This window comes from Caenorhabditis briggsae (assembly GCF_000004555.2).
Source record: "Caenorhabditis briggsae complete genome, chrIV, whole genome shotgun sequence".
NCBI classification, from domain to species: Eukaryota; Metazoa; Nematoda; class Chromadorea; order Rhabditida; family Rhabditidae; genus Caenorhabditis; species Caenorhabditis briggsae.
Genome location: NC_013487.2, coordinates 6,532,895 through 6,553,306, shown reverse-complemented (window position 1 = coordinate 6,553,306; position 20,412 = coordinate 6,532,895). Strand labels below are relative to the sequence as shown.

General features: G+C 36.6%; 4 protein-coding genes and 2 non-coding genes across 6 annotated transcripts in view; 4 read left to right on the top strand and 2 right to left on the bottom strand.

The window, feature by feature from the left end:
• Window positions 1-4,184: 4,184 nt before the first annotated feature.
• CBG27087 lies at window positions 4,185-4,609 on the top strand (the record flags this gene model as incomplete). Its single annotated transcript, XM_045235358.1, has 2 exons — window positions 4,185-4,257; window positions 4,386-4,609. The coding sequence occupies 2 exons, from the start codon at window positions 4,185-4,187 to the stop codon at window positions 4,607-4,609; spliced, it is 297 nt and encodes a 98-aa protein (XP_045098906.1).
• Window positions 4,610-5,733: 1,124 nt separating this feature from the next.
• CBG28944 lies at window positions 5,734-5,806 on the bottom strand. The gene has a single exon. It is a non-coding gene (tRNA).
• Window positions 5,807-8,751: 2,945 nt separating this feature from the next.
• Window positions 8,752-8,824, top strand: CBG29049. The gene has a single exon. It is a non-coding gene (tRNA).
• Window positions 8,825-9,787: 963 nt separating this feature from the next.
• CBG27088 lies at window positions 9,788-9,826 on the bottom strand (the record flags this gene model as incomplete). The annotated part of the gene is made up of 1 exon (XM_045235357.1): window positions 9,788-9,826. One exon carries the CDS (start codon window positions 9,824-9,826, stop codon window positions 9,788-9,790), a length of 39 nt encoding a protein of 12 aa, XP_045098907.1.
• Window positions 9,827-14,066: 4,240 nt separating this feature from the next.
• CBG27089 lies at window positions 14,067-15,096 on the top strand (the record flags this gene model as incomplete). The annotated part of the gene is made up of 3 exons (XM_045235356.1): window positions 14,067-14,173; window positions 14,367-14,384; window positions 15,084-15,096. The coding sequence occupies 3 exons, from the start codon at window positions 14,067-14,069 to the stop codon at window positions 15,094-15,096; spliced, it is 138 nt and encodes a 45-aa protein (XP_045098908.1).
• Window positions 15,097-15,630: 534 nt separating this feature from the next.
• The window catches only part of CBG09465, a gene marked incomplete at both ends in the record, with an annotated part of 12,584 nt that continues 7,802 nt past the window's right edge, over window positions 15,631-20,412 (top strand). Inside the window, 2 exons of the mRNA XM_002636936.1 lie at window positions 15,631-15,751; window positions 15,877-15,886. Of these exons, the coding sequence (XP_002636982.1) occupies window positions 15,631-15,751; window positions 15,877-15,886 (131 nt within the window). The remainder of the gene's footprint in view (window positions 15,752-15,876; window positions 15,887-20,412) is intronic.

Here is a 20,412-nt window from a genome sequence, read left to right as displayed (position 1 = left end):
CCTTCCACCTCTTCATGCCACTTGTCAACTCATTTACACTAAAAACGATGTTGTATCTTCATTCCACAAAAACTTGACCGCTCTCTGCTCCTCTTCATCTCTCATACACTCTCATCAGAGGCTCCAATTGATATTTACGACCTCAACCGAAGGTTCGAGATTCACAGTAGTCGGAAGATCCCACAGGAATGTCAAGTAGAGTCTGAAAAGGGAAATGAAAAGCAAGGAAAAAAGAAAATAGTAGGTCAAAATGGAAATCCATGGGAAAAAGGTCCTTAGAAATTTGTTTATACACACAAACTTGTGTCAATTTTAACCCTATAGGAACGCACTAATCTAGGCGCCTCCGGCCATTTCGAATTTGCTCGTTTTTCTCTTCTTTTTTCACTTTGTGACGTAACCTTCTTTCTCCTTTTTCTTCGTTCCTTTTTCTTCTTTTTTCTGCTCAATAAGGCTGTAATTATTTTCCGAAATACTCCACTTTTTTGATGATGAGCTTATGAATGCTCTATGCAAAAGGGGGAAGACTCCATGGGATGCTCATTTCACATTTTTCATCAATTTTTTATTGGTCCCTCTCCTTTTTTTTCTCAATGTCCAAACCCACTCAATTTTTGTCTATTCTCGTTTGAATATGTTTTGTTTCTTTATCAATGGCACGAAACGGGCGGGATCAGAAAACAAGGAAGTGATAGAAAGTGGGCGGAGCTAATATGGAAAATAATGGGCAAATGGGAAGAATGCATGTATGAGTGGATTGGTTTTTCCTAGTATTTTGCATTTAATTGTTATCAGGGCTGAGCTTAAAATTTTATGTTTTACGGAATCCGTGAAAACTAAAATTTGCGGATTTAAAATCCGTGAAATTCCGTAAAAACAGTGAAAACCGTGAAATTTGCAAAATGACTGTTTTTGACATGTAAAACCTATTTTTCAAGCTTGGCAATACTTAAAGTATGTAGCTTTGCAAATTTCCAACTAAACTATTTTAAAATTATGTATTTTTATATTTTTATCATAAAAAATTTCAAATTTCTCAAAAAATGTCGTCAGAAATACAATATCGATTTTTTGGTATTTTTTTTGAGCTCCTCGTCTCTTCAGAACGACTTTTGAGCATTGATCGAACGTTCACATGCATTTTTCGGCATTTTTTTCCAAAATTTCGATAATAAAAGTTTGAGAATACACAGTTTTCGGATTTAGGCATTGAAATTTAGCAATGTTACATATTTGAAATAACACCAAACTCCGAAAAAAATATGTTTTGCTAGTCAAAAACAATCATTTTGCTAATTTTACGGTTTTTTATGGATTTTACGGATACAGTTTTACGGAGGTCTGTAAAACTTTGTGGTTGTCTCGAAATGCCGTAAAATCCGGAAAAACCGTAAACGTAAAATCCCAACCCTGCTTGTTACCCAACATGTTGTTGCCCAGTCTCCGTCTTATTCACAATCAGCCCAATTTTTAGGAATAAATTTCGGAAATCTTAATTCTCAAATTTTCCATTGAAAACTGTAATTTCCGAGATATTCGAACAAGTTTTCCTGGTCCCCAAAGAAAAATTACGACTCTTCTACCCCTGAACCGACAATTAATATCCAGAACTTTGATATCTGATAATATTTTTGAAATCTTTTGGAATTTTATGAACTCTGATTTTTTTTCAAAATCACATTTTTAATATTACTGTTACATTGGCCTTACGAATACGAGTAGTTTTTTAACTGATCGAGAAGAAGGAGCGACAGGAAATGTTTCAGAGTGTTTTTCTGGAGTTACGGTATGTATTTTGACGTGACAGTGTACAGTGATTAGTGTTCGCACGATATCGGTCGGCCGCGCAGCTTGAGCCACAGTAGCTCAGTCGGTAGCGACGAAGCACCTCCGCCAGCATCTACAAGTCCAACTACTCGAGGGGACTATGTGAACTGAATTTGTGCAAAATTATTTTTTTCATGTGCCCCATTTTTGAAGTCAATTTTCAAAAATTACTGTTTCATTGGCCTTACAAATATGAGACTGTAGTATTAAAACTGATCAAATCGCTCTAAAAACCACCAAAACTCATTATCTTCAAATTCCCAGAAAACTTGATAAAACTTCAAGACCCTAGAGATTCTCCAATTCTATTTATGATCCTAAACCCCAGACACACATGCCATAAACTTTGGTTGTTTTTTTTTCTATTTTTGATGGATTTATAGTAACCGCCTAGTTACGTCAAACGGAATAGTTTTAAAAAGAGAATAAAGGAACCAGAGAGACAAGCAAATGTGAATACTCTTTTTATATGTTATGGATAACCACCTTCGTGTTTTTTTGAAAAATGCATGTGTCCTCGAACAACCGTTTCACTGAAATCACTGTAAAATCTGTAATAGAAATGCTTCCTAACGTTTTAAGTTAGTGTTCTATCAGTTTACACGTTTTTAATACCGTAAACACTCTAATAGAACGCCACCCGGACTGTCCACTTTGGGCCTTTATATCTCTTCTTTTGAAAGATATTAAAAAACTGTCAACTAATAAAATATTTATCATAACATCAGCAACATTTTATTGGTTAACCACTTTTGGATATCTCTCACAGATAATGAGATACGTGGGCTGACATTTGACGAATTGGGTGACGTTCTATTAGAGTGTTTACAGTATACAAAATTTGTCAACTGATTTATTGTTCATTGTGATATCATTAGTGTTTTGTCAGTTAAACTATTTTTGATATCTTGCATAGGAGTTAAGTAATTGAGCTCCAATTTGACAGTGGGGGACTTCTAGTACAGGTTAAAAAATTTCTACCTACCCCTGCCTTCGACGGCTTTTTAACAAGTTATTTACAGTTTCAATATTTTTTCTTCAACTCATAAGAAAAATTTTTTTTACTGGTATACATGGTCAACTTGGCTCTTCTTCGATCACAAAAATGTCAAAATCGTACACCTCATTTAATTTCGAAAATCCTTCAACAAAAATCTACCTTTTCGAATTGAAGGCTTCAATCATCTTCTTTCTCCACAAAAAAACCAATAAAAATAAGAATGCACTTATTCCCTTTTCCCTTCTTCATCCCCGCCTCCTTATTCTCCTTTTCTGATTTTGACATTTCTATATTCTGCATCCTTCCCCTTATCTCTTTCCCATCCCTTCTCCATATCCATCTCCTTGATTTCTGTTTTTTGTGGGAGCAACAGTTGCTCACTTCCTGTTCATATTACGTATCGAACATAAAAGAAGAACTAGAAGACAAGATCTAGAAACACATAAAAATGAAAAGTGAGAGATAATAAAATTTTGGGTTATGACGAGAGAGAAGGATCTGTCTACTTACTAGTAGTGATGGATACTCATTCCCTTTTCTTGGTTTTTCTGTAGTCCTAAAATATTCTATGGGATAATAAAAAACAAAAGGTCTTTGGGGTTTTATTGTCTAGGAGCGGTGGAATTTGTCTGATATGAGTGGTTAGACGGAGGAGGAGCTGGTTAATTTAAGAGCCACATGGCATAGTTCTTTGGTGAGCCTCTGACAAGTTCAGAGAACAATAACTCCATCAAAAAACAGTGAGGAAATTCAATTTTTAAAAATATTTTACTGTTTAAGGATATCTACATCATCTCTCTTTCTCTCTCTCTCTCTCTCTCTCTCTCTCTCTCTCTCTCTCTCCTCTCTCTCTCTCTCTCTCTCTCTCTCTCTCTCTCTCTCCTCTCTCTCTCTCTCTCTCTCTTTCTCTCTCTCTCTCTCTCTCTCTCTCTCTTTCTCTCTATCTCTCTTTCTCTCTATCTCTTCCCAGGCTTTTCCACTATTCCACGTATTCAATTTTCCATAAAACCTATACTAGGAACGCGGGCCATTCTGTTGTTCCAAGGTATCTCCGGAAGGCTTCAGGTGCCCTTCTATTAGAGAGGCTCTCCTATATTCCCGGCTATTTTGTCCAAAAATTTTCGTACAAATTGGTTGATCCTCGTTCGAAATGTAGAAAATTTGTCAACTTTGCCAAAATTAGGCAAAAAAAAGATTAGCAAAAAATAGTTTTACAAAGTTTTACAGTAATTAGAAGTTGAGGAATTTTAATTTTCACTGCAACAAAACTTTACTGTTTCTGATTGTTCATATCATCTCTCTTCTTTTAACCTGATTCAATATTCCATTTTGCCCCCATGTGAATCAATAGTTTCAGATGTCTTCGGACCCACGTCACACCTTCCTCTACGTGAATCCGAACAACGAGGCAATCAGACTTTTGGATATCGGTTAGTTTCAGATTTTGGTTTTTCGAGATTTGTGCGGCATCGCTTTGGGTTTAAAATCGCTAAGAAAACGCTTTCAAGATCAGCGCGTCTGTAATTCAGTGAAAACGGACTTATCTAAAAAAATGTAGATGAAACAATTTTTGGGTTCACATTCTGGATAGCAACCTATTATAGAAATTTCCCATATTCTGAAGAATCATGTACCGTGTTTGCTATTTGCTTCGTGGTAGTTGGAAGTTCGGAATGTTTTTCTACAATTTCACCTAAAAGGTTTCATGATGAACTCTGGAATTGTGAACAATGGATGGACAAATCCAACTTGTTATCTAGCAAAATACCGTATTTTCTCTAATAGATGCTCACGCTATAAGTGCGTTTTGAGCTCAATAAACTCGGTTCCTATGAGAAACATCAAAAATTTGTCAACTGATAAAATATTAGGGACATTATGATAAACATTTTATCAATTGAAAATTGTTTGATACCTCTTATAGGAACCGAGTTAAGTTTTTTACATACGAAAGGAGATGCACCTTTGACTAACTTGTCTACAACTGTCACTTATTCAAGACCTTTCTGAAACTGAAAAAAAACACCTGTTAAATCTAAAACATGAGGTGCCTCCTCCCACTTGAGAATCAACTCTTTTTTCCCAACATCTTCCTTCTATCGTGTAATTTCCGTTGTTTCTTCGTCGCCTTCTTCTTTCCTCTTCTAGACCTACTTCTGAACGACGACGACGATGTCTTCTACACTTCGTCTTCATCGTCGTCTTCTTTGTCCCCGTCGTCAAATTTTTATGTTTTCCACGGATTTTACGGCTCTTTCGTGTCTTTTCTCGTCTTTTCCCTTGTTCGTTTTAAGTAGAACAAGTAGGGGCGGAGAGACAAAACGACTGAATCTTTGTACTGCTCTTCGGAATTCCTTTTCGGAGCAGCAATTTCCAGTCGGAGGGAAGTTCCTATTGTTTTGGACTGTTGAATTGCCCTATTTTCTTTTTTCGGAATCAGTCTACAACTTCTTCACTTATTCGTAAATGCCAGACTCCCGAATGCACATAATGACGGCGACTGCGGAGAAGAAAAAGAAAGGTACGAAGTTTAGAGAATAAGAAATAGGTACTCGGAAGAAAATCTTTATTTTTCATTCAGTCATTGATGCTCAAAAAGGTTTTTTTAGGATTGGCCGAAATTTTCAAATAGTTAGTACCGTAGCCATTTACATTTATTCTCTTTTCTTACTAGTCTTTCAGTAAAGAGTACAGTTTCAAACTGTTGTTGTAAGACTCTTTTCCGTCTAGAAATTATTGTAAATCCAAAAAAATTGCATCACCGCTGGGTTCTATCCTGTGGTCTTCTGAGTTTTTTCTATCTCATATGGTGTGGTAAACAAAGAACACTGTTTTCAGTGATGTGAAAAAAATGTTGATATCCGAGTCATACCTAATGAACTTGTTACACATGCAACAAAAATTTTCGACCACGGCAGGATTCGAACCTACAATCTTCTGCTCCGTAGGCAGACGCGTTATCCATTGCGCCACGCGGCCACATTTCTTCTCTTCTAATCTGTCGTACAAGTGTGAAGGTAATTGACAGGCGCTCGGAGAGAGAAAACCCACATTTGATTTTCCGAAGAACGTAGCATAAGGTAGCTGATGTTCACCTTTTTGATACAGCTTACAATAAGTTCCTCAATTAAACCCTCTTGATAACTCAAATTCTGATAATTTCTGAAGACAAGATTTCTTGAAAATTTTAATACTGATTGTAAGAGTTAACCCCACTACCATAGTAGCATAAAAATTTTGAGCAGGTAAGCTTATTTGTATAAAAAGTATTCCTCATCATTCTTATAATAAATAAATGAAGTTGCGTCTCTTTGTTTCTCTCTCTCTCTCACAGAGGAGCGAAGCGACGAATAGTAAAAATTGAAAATTAAATCGCGCCAAAGGTGCACCAGCCAACTGTTTGAAGCGCCGGAGGCGCGGCAAACAGGCTGGTAATTTAAATAAGTGTACATTATGATCATTTAGCAACATGTGGATCGAAAGTCTTGACTTTCAAATTTTGCGGAATGGTCCGGAAAGCCGAGATACTTGTGCTCCACTAGGTTGGTAGTTTGCGAATCAAAATCCTTGAATCACCTAACACTAAACTTCGTAGTTGAAACAGTGTCTTAATTTTAAGAAAACTGTGTTTCATCATGAAATCAGGAGACCAAAAAATACCTGACAAAAGAAGAAGCTTCATTCCAAAATGTGGTGTCCTTTTTCGTTCCGGAAACTCACCAGCACCACCACCACCCATGGGTCCTCCTCGGTTTCTATAAACATTTTTTTTTCTTTTCTCTTTTTTCTTGAATTGTCTGTCTCCGCCCTAATCCTTTGGTTCTCTACATTTTCCACCTTTTGAACTGGACCCCCACTCTCTTCATACATACACCAAACCACGCACCCCGTTTTTCTTTTCTCTATTCTTTTCTTGAGTTTCAAAAAAAAAGGAGATTTTACCCGGAAAGTGAGACACAAGAGGAATGCTCCATGAGACTATGAAGACACGACGAAGAAAATAAAACACGACATATATTCAGACAATGAATATTATTGATATGTTATCAGGTACGTTCGCTTTTTTGTTTTTGAGTAGTTTTGGATTCATCAGGGAATACTGTAGATTTCTCATTATTTTTTAACATTAACCTAAACAACCTCATTCGCATTTTCTATAGTGACTGAAACACTTTCAATTAGGAGTTTTTTCAGAGCTTCTGTTAAGTACCGTATGTTTTGAATTAAAGAAATTGAATACCGTTAAAATAGCATTCAGTAAAGTTTTTCGTTCTCTTACCAGTTAGAACGTCTCAGAGCGAAAACTACCGTAACCTGAAAATATTTCCATTCACCCGACTTGTCGTCTCAATTATCGTGCGTTTTCCGTCAATTTTTTCACTATCAAAAAATGTATTCTAGAAAATAAAAATATTTTTAGGTTACGTTAGTTGTCATTGTGAGACATTGTGATTCGTTTTATCAAATCATGGAATGTGAACTACTGAATTTGTTCTGTTTCACAATGGTTGCTTGAGTTTTGATGGGTTTGTTTGAGCAATATTGCCTGTTTAGGGTGAAAAGTAATCGAATTTTCGTCATGATCCCGATTAAGTCAATATTAAAGGGGGACTCCGACCAGAAATTTTTATTGCATTAAAATGTGTTAAAAGTTATCTATTTTCCGAATATTATTGCGAAAAAATTCAAAAAAAATCCGAAATTCCCAAAAAACGCCGTTGAAAAGGAAGAAAATTCAAAAAAAAGGTGCCGCCGGGGGACGAGGATTTTCAGTGAGAAACCTAGGCCACGGCAGCGGGCGCCTTTCCTACGTGGCAAGTTTTCCGGATTTTTTTCAATTTCATGTCCGGCAGGTAAAAAACGTAAAAAAACCACTGTCGGCGACTTGAAAAAAAGGCTGTCAGGTGTCGTGGCCTAGGTTTCTCACTGAAAATCCTCGTCCCCCGGCGGCACTTTTTTGAATTTTCTTCCTTTTCAACGCCGTTTTTCGGGGATTTCGGATTTTCTTTGAATTTTTTCGCAATAATATTTGAAAAATAGATAAATTTTAACACATTTTAATGCAATAAAAATTTCTGGCCGGAGTCCCCCTTTAATATTCTATTCAAGTTTTATAACTCGAAATAATATTTGAACGGCGATTCCAAATTTTCCATTACATGTTTTTTGTTTCAAAAACAACCTAATCCATCATTTGGGACCCATTTCCATCATGAATTTCTCATCGAAAACATAATAAGTTGACATCAATTTCTTGTCTAGCCTTTTCAAATTAAAAAAGATCTTTCTGAATTGTAACTTCGAAAAAAAACAAGTTTTTTCAACGTTTTTTTCAAAAGTATAATTCCGGTTGAGCTTTCACTTTTCATTCACGCTTGAACGGATTTCAGTGTGTGGGTGAAGAAAACCTGGAATTTTTGAAATGAAATTTGACCCCCGAATCACCTTTTATGGTTCAATGAAGTGGTCCCCTTGCAAAAAGAAAATATTAGGATCAAGAGGAAAAAATGAAGTAGGAAGGAAAAGAAGAAAAAACAAGGCAATAAAATATATCTGGAAGTGGAGGGAAGAAAAAAAACGTACAAACACAGACACATTTAATATTTGTTTTTCATCTAGAGAATCTGGGCACCAAGGAATTTTAATCAAAACTCCGAGTTGGCACTTCCTCGTGAGCTCGAAATTGCCTTTTCGGTGCCAACCAGAGCAACTTCTCTTTAGTAAAGTGGAGAAATCGATATTCCGATAATTTGAGTATCATGTCCACTAAACTTGCCTTTATCATGTTACCTTGTTGAAACCTAAATTAAATGATGCATTCGGTTCATCGTTGTAACCATTGTCGTTGAATAGCAGTCGTCTCTTCCCTAGCATCTGTTAATTAGCTCTCACACTTCTACGACAAAGTAGAAGTGATAAAATGTGGCCGCGTGGCGCAATGGATAACGCGTCTGCCTACGGAGCAGAAGATTGTAGGTCCGAATCCTGCCGTGGTCGAAACTTTTTTTTTTGATAGGGGCTCTTACCTATTAGGCATGAATCGGATATCACTATTTTTTAACTCGCTGAAACAGTTTTTTTGTTTCACACTCTATAAAATTGATAAACTCAGAAGACCTTTTCGAATCCTACCGTGATTCTAATGTTTTCTTTATTTATCAAAATTTGGTTAGACAGTGCTTAGTGTTTAGGACTTAACAATTGGTATAAATTGAAATATCAACATTTTAAACCTCACTGAAACAGTGTATATTTTTCTCACGCTTAAAATTTGTTACTTACTCAGATTTTGTGAGTAGGCCATGCATGATGAGATTTCGAGAATCAAATCAGCAGCACATCAAAGTTCTAAATCCCTTCCTTATTTTTTAACAACAGTTACTGTCTTGACTTTTTTTCTGAGCCACTTATTGCATTATTTTTCTCTCAAACTTATCAAATCATAGCTCATCTCTGTCCCGCGTCTTCTTCTCCTGCTCTTCTCATCCTTCTGTGAATCCCCCGGAGACACGTTTTCTACTTCTGTGTCCAAAAATATTTCACTTTCTTTGCTGTCCTCACTCTCAAGGACCAAACCAAAAATCACAGAAGAGTGAATCTGCTCTTCTTCTATTTTCTCTTTTTTTGCTTTTTTTTCACTTTTGTCCTACAAAATCTCCTGCATGTGGAGCCTGCTGATCAGTGGGAATCATTTGAAGATAATTTGACAAATTGATATCAATTTTCGCTTCTATTCTTTTTCTTTTCATCTTTTTTCTTTTCTCTCCGACACCTTTCGGATATCTATTGTTGTGACGTTTTCGACCGCCGGACCATTGTTTTTAAACAACACATTTTTCTAGGTTTTCTCTAGGTTCTCTTCATTCAATTATATTTTCAAGACCCTGATCTGATTGTATTGATTTTCATTCTTGAAATTGGAGAATTTTGGAAGAAGTTCTGCTAGTGATTCTTCGAAAGTTACTGTTTTACCAAATTTAAAGGTGGGGGGGGGGACATGAAAAAAATAATATTTTCGAAATTCCGTTCAAAGATGCCCCTCGAGGAGTTGAACTTGTGAGGGTGTGGAATGAGAGTGCGGCGCCGCTACCGACTGAGCCACGCGGGCAAAGAGAAAGCGCATGCCAGATTGCATACATAAAGGCGAGGACGACAGCTGTACGCAGAGTGACATTAAGCGATGTACACCGTGACGGTAGAATGCATACTCTAGCTACAAAAAAAAACTACGAAAAATCTCCTGTCCCCCCACCTTTAATTCAATTAGTCTATAGTGTAGTTCTACAATCACAAATTGAACATCTCAACATCATAGAATTCCGGTTTTGTGACTTTTTTCCAATGTTTAAGGTTTCCAACTTAATTTTTTGTTAAATAGAATTTCCCCCTTCATTTTTTTCCAATTGAAAGGTTTACCAACGCCGGAATAACTTTTACATTAGAATCAGATGATGAAATTTGTATGCTCTATTTTTCGGTTTCATAGAATTTATATTACAAGGAAGTTTATGGTTATTTGATGAGCGGTTCTGAAATAATTTAGGAAACTTACCGTAACAACTGTACACTGACAAGTTTGAGCTCAATGATCTCAATTGCTATGTAAGATGTCAAAAATGTGTCAACTGACAAAAAATGTCTGATATTGTGATGAACAATTGATCAGTTGACAACTTTTTTTATATCTTCACCAGGAGCCGAGATAAAGTGGCTCGAAATTTAAAGTTGAAGGGCCCTTTTATCACAGGTTTTACTTTAGATCTGGCTGTCTGAGAATTATGGTCTCGAAAAAATTTCCAGAATAATGTAAAACATTTTTTTCAAAATTAACATCTTGGTAATCAACCATTGTATTATTCTCGATCCTTTAAAAAATTTAAAAATAATACAAATTTAAAAATTTCACTGTTGCTCCCTTGTTTCTTTTTTTGCTCCCTGACCATCTTTTTCATTCCAACTCTTTAACTCTTCTCACAACAATCTTTAATGACACAAACTGTCCTATGCTCCGGTTCTTCCACCAATCCCCTTATAACCATTTTGACACCATTCCATTCCTTTCGTATTCTTTTCATGCTGCCATTTTTACACACAAAAATGCTCCACTATCATGTTATTATCACCACGAAAATTAGTTATCAGCGAACAAAATTAGCGCAAAATCGCATTAATTTGCCGGTGTCGTATTTCGAGTCGATTTTTCGATTCATATTTTTCGCGCTAAAAATTTTCAACGAGAAACAAAACCAATTAGTTCTTATCGTAAAATAGAGCGAAAAAAAAACTTGTGATCGGAGGTTTATGACAGTGGGAAAAGAAGGGCTACAGAGAACTTTGGAATAGGACGTCGAGTACAAACTACAAACTCCCTTTTTCCTGAAATTCTTGTGTTTCGATTATTCGACGAGAATAGCTCAAGAATCGTACCAAGAAAAATAATTCCATGGATGATTAGTTGTGTATTATTAGTGTCGGAAATGACGGCTTTATTCCTGAAATAGAAGTAAAAATAGGTGTTGTTGGTGATAAAAATGTCCTTTTGCTATCAGCAAAAAAATGCGACTATTCTGGGAAAGTATTTCTGAAAAAAAGTGACCAATGCTTAAGCGATTTTTCTGAAGAAGTGGAGAAAAAATTGCTAGAGTTCTATTCAGCGAGAGAAGGAGAAGGAACGCAAAAGATGTTACCGTAAACACTAAAATAGTAGGCCTCCGACTTTGAGCCAATTTATATTGGTTTTTGTAAAGGATGTGAACAGGTAGTCAACTGAGAAAATATTTTTTTTGGCATTAAAACGAATATTTTGTTAGTTGACCTGTTTTGATATCTTTCACAGGAAATGAGATATATGGGCTCACAGTTGACGGCCCGAGTGCAACGGTTAAAAATTCCAATCCTGACGGGAATTCAAATCTCTGGCATCCGAACATTTGTAGGTATCTCCTATCGGTAAATAGTATTTTTCAAACAACTATTCAAGTTTAATGACTGTGTTGGAACAGCAACTTTTTTTTGTCCAGAACCAAAATCGTAACGTACCAATGCCTTTGTTCCAGAAACTTCCCGATCCCAATCACTCCAAAATCTCAAACCCAATTCATTCCCCCCTTGCCTACCTTCCCTTTTTTTTCCTTTTTTCCCTTCATCCTACAAAACCTTCCTATTATCTCCACAAATTAGAGAAAATTGGTGATGGCGAGAGAGGAAAAACACAGACTGACGGAGCAGAACCACGAGGGAAGATTTTAGAAAAAAAAACAAAAACATGAGAAAAAAAAGAGGCAAATTGAAGAAGAGAAGTAGTGGCGAATGGAAATGAACATTTTTTGAACAGCAAGAAAAACTTGAAGGAATTGATGGGATGAAGAGTGGGAAAAACAAGTGGAATTGAAAGGTGGATAGGAGGTTTGCTCTGTTGGTGAGACTAGGAAAATTTGAAATACTACTGAAAAGAGAGATCAAGTGTGTTCAAATCAAGAAAATTGTCCTTGGAAGAATTTATCAAAGAGCAAGAAACTTTTGTAATTTAATAAATACTTGAAACAGAAAAAATAATATCTTAAAATTTGGAATGATATTTCACCAATTTTGGGTTTTCATGGGATAAATTCACTTGGTATCTGATGGTATTTTCCTAAGGAACCATGCTTTTTTGGGTAATACCGTATTCGCTCCAAATGAAGCTCGCTCTATACGTGCGCTTTGAGCTCAATTACCTCGGGTCCTATGCGAGACATCAAAAATTTGTCAACTGATTAAACATTTACGATTTTATGATAAAGATTTGGTATTTGACCGATTTTTTTATAACTTTCACAGGAACCTAAATAATTAGGCTGAAAGTGAACCGTATACAGTATATGTAACTACTCAGATTTTTAGTTTCCTGAATCACAATTAGTGTGAACAATTTCTTGAATCACAAACCTGTACGCTTCGATGCTATCTTCCTTCCCTCTAATAGAACGCCACCCTCTACTTACACTCAATGCTTAATTATCTCCATTTCTGAAAGACTTATCAAAAAGTCGCCAATTACAAACAACTTGCTGATTATATGGCAATCATTTTATCAGCTGACAGATTCTTGATATCTCTTATAGGAATCGAGGTAATTAAGCTCAAAGTGCAAGTACAAGGGCTATTCGAGCAGTCCCCATCGTATTCCAAATTTTCTTCAAGCTTCGTTTTGGAAGATTCTGCAAAACCGAACCACAAAACGTCCCAAAAAAGTTCCGTATTTCAATTTCCCTTCTCTTTGTGCAAACCCGAGGAAAAAGTTGATGAATTTTAATTTCCGCCTATCTCACCTTTTTCTGCTCTTCACGAATATTCGCACTCATTTTTTGCAAAAGAGAAAAGTGCCGCCGAGTCCCGAATAGGAGCGTCTCAATGGCTCCTCATCAATTCTTTTAGAATTTCTCTCCGGGGGTTCATGGAGCACGACTCATCTCCAGAAGAGTGCGAAAAACGCCTCTTATTTTGGCCACAAAGATGAAAAAGCGAAGTGAAAAAGTTCGTTCGAATACGCCGCCAAATGACCAATGATGAACGTTTTAAAAATTCTGAAAAACCAAGGAAAGATAGACTAAAGGCGAGAATATTTGAAGAAGAAAAAGATGATTTTGGATGATAAAAGTCACTTCTTGAGAAGGATTCGTTCTTATTTTCGATTCAGAGTTTTGAATTTTTGTGCGAATTTTTGAAGTTTTAGTCGACGTTTTGAATTTTTAAGTCTTTCTGATCGTTGATTTTTCTTGTGAATATTCTTAGTAGTATATCACGTCTTGCAACCCAACATCAATAGTAAAAAAACCTAGTTTCAAGATGTTTTTTTTAAGTTTCAGCGAGGTCAATCACAGATCTCGAAGCGAAAAACTCCTTCTAAAAAAAACCATCCTGATATTTTTTTTCCAGAATTCCGCTCATTTGTCCTTGGGGAACACTTGTCACTAGAAAGAAAAAACAGAAGTAGATAAAAAAAGAGTGAGTAAAAGTAAACAAAGATAATATTCTGTTGGCAAGCTGTCATCTGTTTTTGGAGTTTATGTTATCTGAAATGCATGTGACTCCTCTTTTCGAGAGAAAAAGAACATTTTTGGGACACCATTGAAGAACAAAAACATCCCGAAAATGTAGATGAGCCTGGAGAAACCAGTTGAATTCCGAAAGTTTGTGTCTGCCATCTGGAATAGGAAGCTGTAAATTTAATCTGAAACTGGGTAATGAGTTCTTCAAAATGAAAGGTTCAGAGCTGGTAGAATATCTTGAAGATCCTGAAATCTTGTTGCCATCTATTCAAGTGGAAAAACTAATCCAAAATACGAAAACTTTGGCATTTGAAAGGTAATCGAAACAGAAAAATTTTCGTTTTGAAATTTTGAAATTTTACCAATTCCGGCTTTTCAATGGGATAAATTCGTTAACTGGAAGTATGTTCCTTATGAACCACACTTTATGTATTTTCTCTAATAGTAGCTCAATTTATACGTACACTTTGAGCTCGGTTATCTCAATTTCTACAAGAGATATCAAAAAGTGGTCAAGGTGGAAAAATGTTAATGTTGATGTCAAAAACATTTTATCAGTTGACCACGTTTTGATATCTTTCACAAGAACCGAGAAACGAGAGCTCAAAGATGACGGTTTTGTTGGCCTCTCGCTTAAATAGAACGCCACCATGTACCTCCAGTTCAACCTCAATTATCTCGGTTTCTTCAAAAGATATCAGAAAACTGTGAACTAATAAAATGTTTGTCATAATACCACCAACAGAAATCGAGATAATTATTTTCAAAAAGCAAGTATAGTTTGGCGTACATCACGGGAATTTCCCGCAGGTTGGATATGTTTAAATTCAAGTCTCCAACTGCGAGTTGCCACCCTTTTGATGTCATAATCAAAACATTATAGTTTTCCACATCTGATTCCTTCTCTTCAGGTCTCGACCCTCCCATAAAATCGTTTTGGGTTACGGTAGCTCGCCTTTTCCTTTCCTCCTCCCCGATTTTTCTGACATTTCCCCGAAAATTTATCATTTCTAATTCAATTTAAACAACCAGAAATTCCAAAAAAAACATCGTTCTCTCTGCTCATTTCGGAGCACTCAATTAGAGAGTCATCGTGTCTGAAACTGAAGGGAATGAGCAGAAAAAAGCATGGGATTCGTAAACAAAGGCCTCAATTCGCCTTCTCGTTCTCATTTTTCAATTCCGAAGAAAATCAAATTGGATCGAAAAATGAAAATGGGAAGAAGAGTAAATGAGTAATTAGAAAGAAGAGGAATGAGATTTTGAAGAGGAAAAGAAGCCGGGGGAAGAAGAAGAAAAAGGAGAATGAACGATCTAATAAGTGCACCCAATTTCGTCTTTTCGGAATGACAATTAGATGGGTAGTGGTTATAAGAGGGAATAAGAGTAACCATCTGCTTTTCTTTTCGGAACATTTCCTTTAACAATTCCTTCTTTCTCATATTCCTCAATTTAAGGGGCGGGGTCCTCATTCCTCTTCTTTTCCTTCTTCTTCTCCTTCCATTTCTCCCACATAGAGCAGCAATCTGTCTCTCCTCCTGCGTCTCCACGGATCCTTGTACTGTCTCTATCCGCTATCGGTCTGAACTCTCTTCTCGTGTGCTCTGCCCGCCCTCTCTGCCCTGCTTCGAGGCCCGAAACGACCGCCGTCATCTCCATTTCACCGCCAACCACCCTTTCTATTCCAACTGTGTTTCCTCTTCCTTCCGCTACGGCGCTGGAATTTATTCTGGAACACGTTCGGGATTTGCTAAGGAGGTTCTGAAATAGAAGATGTCGGGCGGACGGTTTCGCGTCCAATCAGTGGCTGATGGCAGCGGTGGAGCTGCGTCAGGAAGCGTCGGAACACTAGAGGCAGCATCGGAATCCAACTTGACAGTCAACAAAAAAGAAAGTGAGTGTTTTGTTTTTTTGAAAGTTGGTTTCATTTTGAAAAAAGGTTTTTGAGGAAAAAAAAGTTGATCCTCGAAGTGTCGATTTTGATTTAAATCCTAAAATTTGATCTAGATGTTTATCAAGATGAATCCAAGTTAGTTCCAGAATCAATCAATTTTTGTAGTCGAGTTCCGGAAGTTTTATAGTTCAAAAAAAGTTAATTTAATGATTAGAATCTGTATAATCAGACTAAAGGGCACCTGATAAGATAAGAAGATCACCCGATTGATTTTTCCCGATAATTTCCTTTTTGATCTAAAAGTTTCAAGCTGCAGAGCAAAGTTCTCGAGGTAAATATGAAGGTCAGGTGGCATTTTGAAAAATCAGCACCACCCCAAAATAAATTTCCTTTTCCTACCTACATACATACAAATATATCAGAGCACACCACACCCTTCTTCTCACCTTGTTTCCTTCTCTCCTCCATAGTTATTATTGTCTGCGTCTCTTCAAATCACCTGATCTCTCATTCAATCACTAGTTTCTAAACCTCTGCTCTCCAAATGCTTATACTCCTATTCCGTTTTGCTCCGATGACCCGAGAGAGAGAGAGGCTCGAAATGCCACAGAGCAGAAACACATGGATTCCGCTGTTTGACAGTCTGCGTCTGCATGGTTTCGAAATCTCTGGGAGGGATTCGAAACCAATAAGTTTCAAAAATCTGTTTGAATTGGATGATAGGAAAAGTAAACGAACTTTGCTCAGTTTTTTTTCTTTTCGGCAGACCTTTTTGAGGTGAGAAATGACATCAGACTGTATGCATAGTGATCAAAGGGAATGCCGATGGAATTATGGGAATGGGAATGGGAAATTTGAATTGATATAAGAAAGTTCTAAGGTTTATTTACTCTTTTTTGAATTTCGGAGACCATAGCAACCGGAAGTTCCAGAAAATTCCTTCTTCTTCTTTAGTACAAAAAACACGCTCCAAATTCTCTTTGCCTAACTAGAAATCTCATTCTTTTTGTTTTTTGCCTATATACGAATGGAAAATTGAATTTGTGTGCACTCTTCTCCTCTTCGTTCTCCCATTTCATCATCATTCTTCTCATTTCTCCGTTTTTTTTTGGGTTCTTCTGGAATCTTCTAGAAGTTTTCATTTCCTTAAAGAGCAAAAAAACACATTGAGAACACTCGTAAAGAAATGGAAATGAGGCGGAAAGAGGGAATTTTGGAAACGAAGAAGCAATATAGAAGAAGAAAAAGAGCACAGAGAGTGGGATTAGGAGCAAGAAGAAGAAGAAAAAGAAGCATAAACGAATTGTTCAAAAAAAAGTAGAGTAAAAAGTTTTGATGGTGAATAGGATTAGAGAAGGTGGGTCGAATTTGGAGATTTGTAGGTATAAAAGTAAATCCCGAGGATAAGAAGTTATTGGGATTAATTGGGATCAGGAGGTTTTTGTTGCACTTTTTGGAGCAGCTGGGTTAATGGGAAGGATTATTTTTGCAAATGGTTAAACAAAAATGATGTAAACTTTTTTGAGAATAAAAAACTCTACTGTTTCAGAGATTCTATTTATCAGAGTTTCAAAGTAGTCGGACAGTCAAGATAAAAAATCAAGATTAAAAAATTTGAAACGCTAGGGCACAGAGGGGAACACGATTCGCATCCAAATGCCACCGTGTCCCGTCCAGAGTGCCCTTGGGACATTGTGTCCCTACCGTTCCGTTGCCGTGCCCCTTCTTGAATCATCTGTGCAACTCGTATCTAGCCAATGAAGTTCAAAGAAACGTCACACATGAGGTGCCGAATATTATCTGAGGACTATTTTAAACTTTTGGAGAGCAAAGAAACCGTACTGTTTCAGATTTTCCATTCATGAGAATTTTAAAGTAGTCTGACATTACACGATTAAATGTGGAATCTTAATACACAGTAGCACAAAAACTGTGATTTAGGTATTAAAAGATCCTTCTATGCTGTACTGTTTCTGCTACCTATAATAACTTCTGGTCATGTTATGCTTATGATCCGTGGTATGTCAAGTTTCCAATTTTCGGTAACCTGTAACCTTTAATATGCTCTTAATTTTCCATTTTGAACGACTTTGTCTGGCTTCCTGTGAAAGATATCAAAAAGTAATCAACTAACAAAATCTTTCTAAAAATATTAGAAACTTTTGGTCAGTTAATAATTTTTAATATCTTTCACCGGAACCGAGATAAACTGTGTCAAAGTTGACAATTTGGGTGACGTTCCATTAGTCAACAGTATTTAGTATGGAAAGATGGTAGCATCCTATCTCGCTATATAAAAACTCACCTATCTTTCACTGTTTCTGTTACCTTAAATATCGTCTGATTAGTGTTTTCTATGCTGGGTGAGTTTTCAATGTTCGGTAACCTGTAACCTGTTATTGTCGAATTAAAAAAAGTGGGACCTGGAAAATTTCGCGGGCGTCTTCCCGGTCAATTTTTGAGGCCTTGCCTCAAAATCACTACAGTAGTAAACGGAACTTATTTCTATGAATTCAGTGAAATTTTCTGAACAAAATTTAGATGTCTTGGTATGAAAATGATCTCAAGCATCTCTAGAATCTGATTTTCATCCAAAAAACCGAAGTTAATCGCGAAAGTAGCTCAAACGAGGCGAAAACCTGAAATATTACGTTTTTGCCGCACTTTTTCGTAGACCAAAAAAAGCTACGCCTTTCAAATTCTCAGGTCCCACTTTTTTAAATTCGACAATAATATGCCCCTTTTTGTCCACTGATACTCTATACTAGAACCTAGATAAATTAACTCAAGTTTGACTGACTGATGGGAGCTTTTCTGTTACAGGTTTCACGCTGTGAATTTTGAAATTATCAATTATGTATACCGTAAAAACGCTAATAGAACGCCTACTGACCTTCAATTTTGAGCTAATTTATCTCCGTTCCTTTAGAATCTATAGAAAAGTGGTTCATTGAAAAATATGTTTGATGATTTGATAAAAATTTTGTCAGTTGACCACTTTTTTGATATCTATCACAAAAATCGAAATATATTTGGTCAGAATTTACGCTTTTCGGACCTGTTACAGACTGCACCGTATATGCGAAGCTGGGCGTAGAAAGCCGTTTTAATATTCGCAGAAATAGTAAAGAATGTGTGGATTTTTAATAGCTAAATTACAGTCTATGGGGGCGTTCTATTACAGTCTTTTCGGTAATTTTGCTCTTAATCCATATGAAACCGCCATATTCCCAGCTGATCACTTCAAAGTTTAGCTTACCAAAAACCAGAAAGTCTCGCTTCTTTTGTAACTTGATCTCTCTAACTCCAGGTCGTCGTCTCGAGATTTTTGCCTCTTTAACATGTCTTTCGTTTCTCCTATATCCCCCTCTCAAATGTGCTCTTTTGTTCGGGTATGTATTGCTCCACAATTATTGGCTCCAAAGGTAGTAGTAGTTGACACAACAAAACACACAAGGGATTTATGTTATCTTTCGATCTTCAAAGAGAGCGACAAAAAGGACTCTTCGATTGATTGCTGATCAGACAACGAAATGTCAGCGGAACATTCAGAAATGGACGAATGAAAAGAGTCCAGACAAAAGGAGAATATACAATTGGTTCCATTTTTTGCTTCCTTCTTCCCTTTCATTTTTTTTATACTTGTTCCGTTGAAAACGATTATGTGGTGGTACTCAGAGAAGAAAGAGAAATGATTTAGAAAAATGGGAAAAAGGTGAAATGGGGAGAGGGAAATTGGTTTGAAAAAAAAGGCAAAATAGGAAGCCAAGCAAAGAAAACCCAAAAAGACTTTTTTTCGGAATGGACAGGGAAGTTTTGGATCTGGTTTTTATGTCGGATTTTTTGTATAGGAGATTTTACTGTTTCTGTAGTGTGAGAAATGTACGATCAAATCATTGGGGTTGATTTGTAGTACAAAGATGATGGCTTTCTTTTCGGATGATTTCTTAAAAATTGTAGTTTTTTTGACCATACCCCCATAAATTTTAACTAGTTTTATTTTCCATCATTTTCCAAGAAATACACTTCATCAGATTCTTCTCTAATTTACCGATTCTCCCGCAAAACACATGTTTTTGTGTCATTTCATCTGAAAAAAAACAGACAACGAAACCGAGAAATCGGGCAGGTAAACACTAAAATTCTCTTGCTTTTTTCTCTTGACTTAACTACCTCCTCCATTTTTGAATATATTTGTTGGCACAATTTTCCGTAGTAGACGGTGGTGATGAAGCAGCTGGAGAAGACCGAGATTTCTGAATTTGGCAGGGAGCGTTCTAGAATTTTTAGCTTGAAAACATGAGGAGTTTATGGGTCTGAATTCCAGTAAGATTTTTAGAAACTAATAAAAATTATTTCTGTTTTACGAACAACATATTTGAGTTTCATAACAAGTGCTCATGTTAGAGTAAGGCTTCCATTTCGGTCGGTCGAAAATCGCCGACCGCCGACCGAACTGACCGATCGGTCGGCGCGCCGACCGATTTCGTGCCTTTGCGCATAAAAACACGAATTTTTGCGTACGAAGCACTTTATTTTACGACAAACGAGGCTTTTAGTGAGTTGTTTGTCATAAAATACAATGCAGCGTATGCAAACACGTTGACGTGCAAATGCACGAAAACGGTCGGCGAATTCCACCACAGGGCGATGATATCAGA